The sequence below is a fragment of the Heloderma suspectum genome, chromosome Z, assembly GCF_057233095.1.
Source record: "Heloderma suspectum isolate Gila_16-S chromosome Z, 16-S_ref, whole genome shotgun sequence".
Taxonomy (NCBI): domain Eukaryota; kingdom Metazoa; phylum Chordata; class Lepidosauria; order Squamata; family Helodermatidae; genus Heloderma; species Heloderma suspectum.
This window is the reverse complement of record NC_139476.1, coordinates 18,046,898-18,057,251: the sequence shown is the minus strand read 5'-3', so window position 1 is coordinate 18,057,251 and position 10,354 is coordinate 18,046,898. Positions and strand designations below refer to the sequence as shown.

Below are 10,354 nucleotides of genomic sequence, written 5' to 3'. Positions count from 1 at the left end.
TTCTATGATTCTTCCTCTTCAGCATCCACAGTTTTAAACGCATGATTATCGCAGAACGTAAGATAAAACAGAAGAAGGGAACTGTCGGCAGGCTTACAAGAAATCTTGTGTGGTTGTACCGTCTGACAACTATACTGCTTCTTTCCTCTAAAATCTGGGATTAATAACTGTCAGGAATGAATCTGGGCACGTGGAGATGTTTAGTAGCTTGGATCCAGCATGGGAACAGCCAGGACAGGGGGAGGCTCCCTCCCTAGTGAGCGCAGCTATGGCAAGGCCTTCTCCCCGAGACCTTGACTCGCAGATGGCTCAGCCTGAACGCCCCCTCCTGCCACTTTCCTCCTCCATAAGAACCCAGGTTTCGGGGGAAGAGGAGGGCGCGGAGCATGACTTGAGAGATGCTAGGGTCCGTCGCAGAGTGAAGGGGGCAAAGTTCGGGGCAGGGCTCAGATGCTCCACCAGGTTGGCTATGCGTTAAAGCCTACCTCGGAGGGAGCCACCGTAAGGGAGGGGCATCCACAAAGGCAGGAGCATCCACAAAGCATCCACCACAGCAGGCCTACTTAGAAGCAGCACAGTAGACATGTACGTATGTATGTATGTATGACGTATGTATGCATGTATGTATTTATTTCTGTCCTGCCCAATAGCCGAAGCTCTCCAAGGCCCCATCTACAAAAGGATTTTACTCCGGGGTTTCTTCAAATCGAGGTCCCTCAGGACAGACAGCGCAGCTGCCACTTCACAGCCATCCGCGGTTTTCTCCTGGGAAATGCAGATTTCCATGGAAGCGCTTTGCTGTGATGTTTTCATTCTGCTGCGGGTTCCCTGCGGTTGCGAGCTGTCTGTCCCTTCCCCAAACCCACGTCGCATTTTGCGGGGGGAGTGTTGTGGGCATGCGTAGGGCTTGTGTTGGCCTGCAACGCCCCTTTACTCCCCCCGTCCCTTCGCAGCTGCACAGTTCCAGGGGACGGAGAGACATTCTCATTTATTTAATCACACATTTGCGCATTTTGGCAGCTCCGTAGCTTCACAGTGGTTGCTTTTGGACTCAGTGCCAAGGGCTGGTGGGGGGGCTTGGGGGAAGACAAGCTTCGCTCCAGCCACCATTTCAGAGTGATGGGTAGGCACGTACCGCTCACACCTTGTGAGTGGGAACCATCGCGAGAGTTTCAGGCTGGGGAACTGGCAAACACATGGCGTGGAAATGAAGGAGCACAGAACGCCCACTTTTTAGCTAACAAGGGATGGACAGACACAACAGAACCCCCAAAATACAAAACAGCTACAGAAGTGTTGCACCAGACTGCATGGCTGCGCATTAAAAGACAATAGCTAACAAAGGGCACAGCAGAGTCTGTTAGGGAAGCCGGCAGTCAATCGCGAGTGTAACCCAGCAGAAGCTAGTTCGGAGCTGAAATGCTGCGCATTTGTGATGGAGTGAAGGCTGAAAGCGGTGCCACGTAGACAGGGCCCATATAATGCACACCTTACTTGTAGGAAGTAAGGACTGGACTGCTCAGGAGAAAGTATAGCAGTGTGGAAGCTTCTGTGATAAAAAAAAAGAATTAAAGGAAATTCCTGAGTGCGTGATAAGGCATACTTCTGATCCAGTTTTGCAAAGAATCCTGTGTAACTGGGAAGTTTGCACTCTTCTTTTTGTTTGAATCGGCAGAAATTGCCTGAGAAGATGTGGGATTACTGTCCTTATACGCTATTGGCCTGACTTGAACCAGAAAGTCATGGATTGGAGCGGGGGGGGGGGGGTTGAGTGTGTTGAACCATCAATGCCCTGCAGCATTTTCCCATCCCCATAGCCAAGTTGATCACTTCCTAATTATGCCTTGGAAAATGTGGGATGTGCCTTTTTTCATAGCAGCTGCACACTGGGTTGACATTGTCATCAAACTGTCAACCAGAAGCCCAAGATCTCTGTCTTGGCCAGTCACGAGCATACAAGTGATGTTGGGATTGCCCCCACATCCCACCCCAATGTGCATCACTTTACACTTCCTTACATAGAACTGCATTTGCCATGTTGATGTCCATTTTCTCACTACGGGGTGACCCTTCTGGACCTCTTCGCAATCCCTCGTTGTTTCAACTATACCAGATTGTTTAATGATACCAACTTATTTATTCATTTATTTATTCATTCATTCATTCATTCATTCATTCATTCATTCATTTCTATACCCCCCAATAGCCAAAGCTCCCTGGGCAGTTCACAAAAAAAAACTTATTTTACTAAATGATTTGGTAGAATCAGCAAGCTTGGCCACCTTGCTGCTTAGTCCTAGTCCCAGATATTTGGATTATTACTGTCAGATTAATACTACTATTCCTACTACTACTACTATTACTTTTGTTATTCTTACAGTTATATCCTGCACTTTTTCCTCTTGCAGGTAACCCACGGCAGCTTCCATGGGCATCTATCTCCTCCTCCATTTCATCTTCACAACAACTGTGTGAGGTAGGTTAGGCGCAGAGTCAGTGAGTGGCCCAAAGCCACCCAGGGAGCTTCATGGCCAAGTGGGGACTGGAACCCACATTTCCCAAGTTCCAGTCCAATGCTCTAACCACTACACCACACTTGAAACAAACAAACAAACAAATATATGACCAGTAAATAAACCATGTACAGAAATAATGGACTTGATTGGATAGATATATTTTTAAATAAAATAAAGTACAATGACTCCTGTAAGGATACATAGCATGGGGAAATGTGAGGGAGGGACTGGACAATGAATTTACAGTGACTTCTCTACAGTAGTAAAAATCACAGAATCTTTCTCCTTATTAGACAATCCTTGGAATTGAGATTGGGCCTCAGGAGAATAATATAGCATTTGGGGAGAAAGATGCAACCCAGAAGACCAGCCGCAGAGGCCAAGATGGAGAAGATCTCCACGGCCACCATGAACTTCCCCTTGGTGCTCAGGTAAGTTGGCACGAAGGTGACCCACACGCTGCAGAACACCAGCATGCTGAAGGTGATCAACTGGGCTTCATTAAAGCTGTCTGGCAATTTCCTTGCTAGGAAAGCCACTGTGAAGCTGATGAGAGCCAGGAAACCCATGTAAGCCAAGACACTGATAAACATGGTGACCGAGCCTTCCTGACATTCCATGATGATCTCTCCAGCCAGGGAATGGAAGTCCAGGTTTGGGAACGGGGGAGAGGTTGCCAGCCAGACAGCACAGATCACACCTTGCACAAGGGGACAGAAGAGGACAATGGAGTTGGTCAGTTGCCTCCCCAAGAGTTTTCTGGCCACGTTTCCTGGCTTGGTAGCCATGAAGGCCAGAACCACAGTGACAGTTTTGGCCAACATGGAAGAAACGGCCAAAGAGAAAATTACGCCGAAAGCTGCTTGTCGGAGAAGACAAATGACATTTGTGGGTTGACCGATGAACAAGAAGGAGCAGAGGAAGCAGAGCAGGAGGGAGATGAGGAGGACATAGGTGAGATCTCGGTTGTTTGCTTTGACCATCGGTGTGTCGTGATGTTTCATGAACGTTGCCAGCACTAGGACAGTGATCAGAGCGAGGAAAGCAGTAAGAGTTGCTAAAATGAATCCGAGTGTCTCTTGATACGAAAGGAAGTGCATAGTTCTGGGGATACACTGGTCTTGGTTCTCATTAGGGTGTTGATCTTCTGGGCACCGAGTACAGCGAACTGCATCTGCAATGAATAACAACTAGTGAAGCACCGTGAACATGACACAGATGCTGGCGCCAGATCAGCCCACAAGGGAGTCGATGGAATTCTCCTTTCGGAAGTTTATTGTACAGCAAAGTGCAGAAACTCCCTTTCCTTGCCCTTATGTTCCCAATGCTTACAAAGCAGTAAGCTTTGGGAACACATTTAATAAGAACAGAGTCAGAAAAGGTGCAAAATGCCTTCTTTTCATATGACACTCCCTGATATCAGACTCATGCTCAATAGCGTGCAATGAAGGAAAACCCAAGTTCTGTAATCAGAAATGAAAATCTGGGAACTACAACTGACCCACAATCTGTCACGTTCAACGCCTTCTGAATGCACCGATAAACCAACCATCCAACCAACCAACCAACATCTGTCATTTTCTTTAGATCGAGGACTGAGGACATGAGTTGGGGTAGAAAATGGGCAGCAGGTTCTGGAAAACACTACAGAAAAAGGGGCTATCTGTCTGACACCGGTGTTACGAGCTCCAGTTGTTAAAAGGATGACCAGCCATCTGCCTGGATCAGTGTGCCGCCCAAACAGCTTCAGGCCTGATGCCAAAAACACTGAGGATGGAAACAGGGTCTTTAACAACGTACCCCTGGAAAGGTGAGCCAATGGCAATGAGGAAGTGCCAGATACTGTTTTTGCGGGCATTCGTAGAAATAGAAACAGAAGATTTCTTCAGGAAATTGTGAATACTTTGCAAACAAGGAAACCACAGAAATATGCGATCTGGAATGGAATTAACCCAACAAAATCCATTCCTGGGGAAATGGCAGACTCCTTGTCTACAGTACGCTCTTCTCCCAGCTCCACTCTTGCCCCACTACATCCTGCACATCTACATGGCTCCCAGATTTTGAGCTACCTGTCCAGGTAGAAATCGTCCCTTCTGGGCAACGATCACATCTGTAGCAGCAAACCGGCTTCTCCTCTGGATCTTTTTTCCAGTGTCCTGGACGGCACTTCTGCACACACCTCGCAAAGGGGGGCTCCTAAAAGGCAGAAGACAAATCATTCAGGATATCCAGATGACAGAAATTGCACCAAGCTAGACTCAGAATGACTCAAGTTCCCATTACATGACAGATATTTCACCAATTGAGGAGGGTCAAAGTGACTCAGAACTATCTTATTCAAGGCTGATTATATATATTCACAGAGAAAGAGAGAGAGAGAGAGATGTATGCATGAATGCATGCATGCACACACACACACATATAAGTTGGAAGCTGCTTTCTAGCGAGTCAGACACTTGGTCCACCTAGTCTGGCATAGTCTGCATGAATTCCAGCAGCTCTCCAGGGTTTCAGACAGAGGCCTTTCCCCAGCCTATGTGCAGATGTGGGGACTAAAGCTGGAACTTCCTGCCTCCAAAGATTGTGTTTGGCCATTGGGCAATACCGGCACCCTGCACCCTGGACTCAAAAAGACGTTGGTCTCATCTGGAAAGACTTCTGTTCTCAAAGGACAGACTGCAACATCCCTTACTTCTCCCATGACCCCAGAAGATTCAACTCCACCTCTGCAGGCCAGATGATTGCGTCAGAGTTAATGGTGTAGTCTTGTCCTGGGGGAGCGTCTGGATGCAGCCATCCCACTTTCGCAAGGGCAAAAGTGTGATTTGGAAGGAAAATCCAGTTCACAATATCGTAACGAGAGGACATCTCAGAATGATCGGTGAAATAGACTTCATCTCCAGCGCTGTTGTTAAAGCGGACGGCCTTCAAAGAGCCAAGAATCTGAAATGTAAGAGGTCCTTAGAAAATGGGGTGACTGGTTCTGGGGACCGTGAGGGGGGTCTGAAGTCTTCTCACGTACTGTGCCTGCCATTCAGGTTGGGGATTGCTTGGTTCTGCATTGTGATGCTTGGTTTAATGCTTAGGATGGTTCTTCACTGGGCACTAGCCGTGAGAAGCTGCTTACCCAGTGTTTTCGGGGAGTTGCTTGGCTCCTTCTTGCTCCAACGCACCCTTTCTAGGCCACTAACTGTAAAAATATACATCTCCAGAATAGGGATGGGGGAACAAGTGATGTGGGAATTCACCAGCACAAGCCCGATATTTGCCTCTCCTTGATTTGCGCTCACCTTTGATTAGGCATGAACGGGAAAGTTGTGCAAAAAAAGGAATGAATCACGCATTTGCATACATTTCTAACGTTGAACAAATTTCCTCCGTAGACTAAAGGGTGAAATGGTGCATTTTCAAAGTTGCGCAATTGCAAACTGCTTTCTCTTCCAAAAGCATGTATTTTCGAAAGTGAGCACCAGTTCGATAAGTTGTGAATGTTTTGGGAGAGCATGTTCTCCTGCTCACACTCCCATTTGGGGTTGTGAGCAGGGCATTTTTCATGTTATGTAAGTAGATATTAAAGGGCTTGCTTGAATCCTCCCTCCTCGTTCCCAAATATCTACACACATTCTTAGCACAGAAGTACAGAAAGTCTCTGCTACTGTCTACTCTCTTCCTAAACTCACTCCAGGGAAATGGTGGCCCTGCAAGGATATCTATGGGGAATGTTTTCCTTAGGAACTTTAGAATGAACTAATACAGCTTCTCCCAGTCTCTCCATTTGCTTCCGGTACCTGATGGTTAAACCACTTCCAGTCCCGGATGGTAAAAAATCAACCAGGCACTTTATATGAGAGAACCAGTTCTGAAGGAGGATGTTACCTGCCATGGCTGGACGTTCAGCAGCCTCCTGCCATCCCCCATCCATGTATGTTGAGATTCAGATGAAGCCCTGGCATGCAACGCGTGTGCCACGGAGTAGACGGCATTGTAGATACTGTAGCTGCGACTGGTCATGCTCGTATCAAGCATGTGGCCTGGCACGTCCTCCCATTTCTCTTCCCCTGTACACCTCTTGTGTACCCAGTGGAAGGGTTGGCCTGGTTTCAGGAACCGACAGATAAATTCATATTCCCACCAATCATGGAGAAAGATGTCTCCTTGTGGTTGGAGTGGATCTAAAGCCCATAAGAAATTTTTGAACGCTGGCACATTCCTTCTGTGTTCCATGAAGTGCAAAGCACCATGGAAATTTGCAAGTTCATGTTGGCCCAACTGGGGACTTATTGCCACCTTTTCCAAATGCGGTGTGAAGATCCAAACCTTCCTAAATGAGGTCTTCTTGGTAGAATATTCATTGTATGCCATTGCCCATCCAAGATTTTCTAAGGTCTCAGACACCCCGAAGAGAATCATCACTTGCAACTCAGCCCAAGCATCAGAATCGAGCAGTGTTGATAGAAGAGGAAAATACGTCGCACTGATCATATGGATGAAGGCCACACAGACGTCATTCTGCTTGAGCAGCGCTGTCAGTGTCTGGATGAAATGTTCACCACGGTCAAACGCGGAAACAAGCAGCCCAATCCAGTTCCAATGGAAATGCAGGAGCAGCCTGACTAAGCCCTCAAATTGAGGCATTTCATTGGGATCAATGCGGAAGAAGGAAGGAAAGACCATTTTCTCCCTCTGGATAGGTTCAAAGACACCAAACGTGAGCTGTAGGAAGGAATTGCCAGGGGGGTGGCCGAGTTAGTCCATAGCAGCAAGAACAACGAAGAGGTTTGTGGCATTTCAAGGACTAGCCCATTCTCACTGTGTAAGCTTGCATGGACGAAGGCCTACGTCAGAGCCCTGAAGTGTTACCTTGTAGGAAGACGGTCATTTCAAAAATGGACTACTCAAGGAAAGCTGGAGCTCTGCGATCCCTCTAAGATTCCCCCGGGTGTGGTTTTCATCCAGATGTCAGGGCTGCCAACACACTTCTTACCATTGCAATGAATGGGCCTTGGTGAGTATAGCAAAAATAAAGATCCTTCACAAGCAACTTGGGGTCTTTTGAGCACCTCCCAAATCCCTCAGAATTATCTCAGGAGGCACAACTCAAGTATATCAACACATGGCAGCTGTGGGGGTCAGTTGCACCCAGAGCAACAAAGCGACCTGGAAACCCAGCTCATGAAATGGTTGGGGGGACACAGAATACAACATGTGACACAATGTTTGTGGGGCTGAATCAGACACCTTCAAAGAGCCCCACTGAAAAACCCTTCTGCTAACAGCCTAAGGCACATGGCTGAAAATAATTCTATTTTGTATGGAAAAGTGTCCCCATACCTAAAACACTGACCGGTTTTAGATGGTGTGTGTGTGGGCAGTCTGTGTGTGCTGAGTTGGTCTTGGCAGCCAGATCAACACCGAGTTTTGGAAACCTTGTTCATTTCTGGGTTTTTAAGGGGTCACCACACTCTTTGTGTCTCCCAATCCAAATCATATTGTTCTAAAGAAATCCCACTGCTGGCTGGGATTAGCCATGTCACAGTGACCTAAGATGAATGGCTACCGCCAAGGGTACTATATGGCAGGTTGACCAAAGTTGGAAGGTCACCTCCTCCTGCCAGGAAACACAGCGGCACCACACACCCACTGCATGGGCAAGAGACTGTTGTCAGAGACCGGGTTTTGCATCTCTGTGTTCCTGAGTTCTGCAGAACCCGCTTACCTGAGGGATCTTGAAGATGCCCATTAGAGACGCCATCTGCCGTGAGGATGTGGATTCGAGACCCCCAATAACAGAGAGCAGTTTATCCCGTCTGTTGCATTTATAATTCGGGAAAGCTTGGCCCCGTGTGGAGAGCAGGGACAGGGTGTTCACGTAGATCCATCTCCCATTGTTGCTGTGGTCATAGATGCGGAAGCCGAGGGTCACATTGGGTAGGAGAGCCGGGTTCTCGTTGAGCTCCTGGATGGCAAATGCCAAGGCAAGGTATTGCAGGTTGTTAATTTTTACTGGCCTGCAGTGAGAGGGACAATGAGTGTCGGTGGGCTCCCAATGACACTTGTGAGAGCAGGAGATAACCATCTCTGAATAAAGACTAGCCCTTCAGGCCAAAACCCAATAATTCACAATCTCTCTCTCTCTCTCTCTCTCTCTCTCACACACACACACACACACATGTCTTTGTCACTGCCAGATCCTTCACACGGAACCAGATTATTGCCTAGCTCTGCCTGCCCCCCTTACACCAAAGGCCCTCGAGATGCAAGTCAGTTGTTCTCCAGGTTTGCAAAGATGTGGATCTGGACTGGCAAAGTCGCCCCAGGTCCCCAGCCCAGCCTGACTCTGAAGAAGACTCTGCAAAGCAGGTTTGAGGTGCCTGAAAGAGAAGCAGGCAGACATCTGCCCCAGATTCATCTTGGAGAAACTCACATTGGATGATCGATCATCTGCGATGGCCCTAGAATCAATAGTTCCCCTGGGTCTTTAGGAAAAACATTGCCAAGCGGTAGATTCCCACCAACAATGAAGTCTCCTGGCTGGTAATAGTCTTCTCGCACTTCATAAGGCCTGGCCAAGAGGCAGGTGGTCCTCAGCATCGCCTGCGTGGCCTGAGTCCAGTTCCAAAACAGCAGCAGTAGCAGCAGCTGAACCATCCTCGGTAGGAAAAGGCTTTTCCTCCCGGTCCAGCGTCCAAGCAGAACCTGAAGGAGAGCCGGCTAGACAGGCTCCAGCAGGGGAATGAGGTCTTGGCAAGCAATGAGCAGATGCTGAGTGGTCCGACCTTAACCCAGGCCCCCATGCAAGGGCTCAGGGCGTATTCATGTGAAGCAAGTGTTGGCCTGGAGTTCTCTGTTGTTGACGTGCTGGATGGAAATCCATGGGGGCTTCCTGCAGAATTACTGTCATTAACCTGGTAACACCAGGGGAGAGGAAGAAGCAGGGCCCCACAGCACTGGGCTCCCTTTGCACCTCGAACGGTGAAAAACATGTTTGCATCCCTCTTTGGCTCTCTGTGGGGCAGGTGGATTTCACGTTAGTCATCATGTTCGGCCCTTCGGTCTGCGTAAAGTCAAGCACCGGAATCCAAGATGGAGCCCAGGCACGTGCGAAGTTCTTTCCCCCGACAGATGGCTGGGGAAAGGGAGGAATTCCGGTGGCTGAGTTGTACCCCGTGCATAAGTCTGCATGATTCCATTGCCCACACTGCCACCATGCTGCTCCGCTGCTTGTTCTGCCCCGAGAGTTGTGTTTTCCTCGGTCGTGGGGGGTTCAGGGACGCAGTCTCCATAAAAACTACAATGGAGACCCTCTCTGGCCTCTTCCTCAGCCAGGCCAAGGGCTCTCAGTGTGTCTCGGGAGAATCATGGCCTCGTCCAGCTGATCTGGAAGCAAAGAACGTCTCTGTCATGGCCACTGCAGGTCTCTGGCCTGCAGAAATTGACCTCCCACCTCAGTCTGATTTGCTTTCTGGGCGTTCCTGGTGGACCACGGTGTGGCCCCGAGGCTTGCCCCAGCTTGCGTGACGGGGTGGGGGCTGGTGTGGATCTTGGCCCATCCCCAGGAAGGGATCCCCTCAGCCAAAGAGATAGCAAGCAACTGTTTTGCAGGAGGCCCCCCCAGCCCGGGGGCTTTGGAAGGGAGAAGGCCCTGAAGGGGATCTGGAAGACATTTGGCTCGCTCAGCCTGGCGAAGTTGGTCCTACCCTCGCTGTGCACTGGTGGCTTCCTGAGCCGCACCGCTGGCAGAACCGTTGCATCAGACAGCTGTGGACAGAGTGTGGCCCGTCCTGCTTGCGCCCAGGGGCCACAGAGTATGGTAGGTTATGCCAGGTGGAGATCCG

At 49.0% G+C, this 10,354-nt stretch overlaps 1 protein-coding gene across 1 annotated transcript; it reads right to left on the bottom strand.

Annotated features, from left to right (window-relative positions):
• Window positions 1–2,785: 2,785 nt before the first annotated feature.
• LOC146333815 (vomeronasal type-2 receptor 26-like) lies at window positions 2,786–9,167 on the bottom strand. The gene is made up of 7 exons (XM_084825722.1): window positions 8,944–9,167; window positions 8,308–8,527; window positions 6,396–7,232; window positions 5,693–5,809; window positions 5,212–5,462; window positions 4,699–4,715; window positions 2,786–3,690 (listed from the first exon to the last, which is right to left on the bottom strand). Exons 1-7 carry the CDS (start codon window positions 9,165–9,167, stop codon window positions 2,786–2,788), a joined length of 2,571 nt encoding a protein of 856 aa, XP_084681848.1.
• Between the last annotated feature and the right edge of the window lie 1,187 nt (window positions 9,168–10,354).

Bases quoted from the DNA above. Each gene is read 5' to 3' on its own strand.
- LOC146333815 (XM_084825722.1), bottom strand. From the start codon at position 9,167: ATGGTTCAGCTGCTGCTACTGCTGCTGTTTTGGAACTGGACTCAGGCC. The intron at 8,528-8,943 runs GTGAGTTTCTCC...CTCTCACTGCAG, and splicing joins CAGATGATCGATCATCCAAT to GCCAGTAAAAATTAACAACC. The intron at 5,463-5,692 runs GTGCGTTGGAGC...CTTACATTTCAG, and splicing joins CAGTTAGTGGCCTAGAAAGG to ATTCTTGGCTCTTTGAAGGC.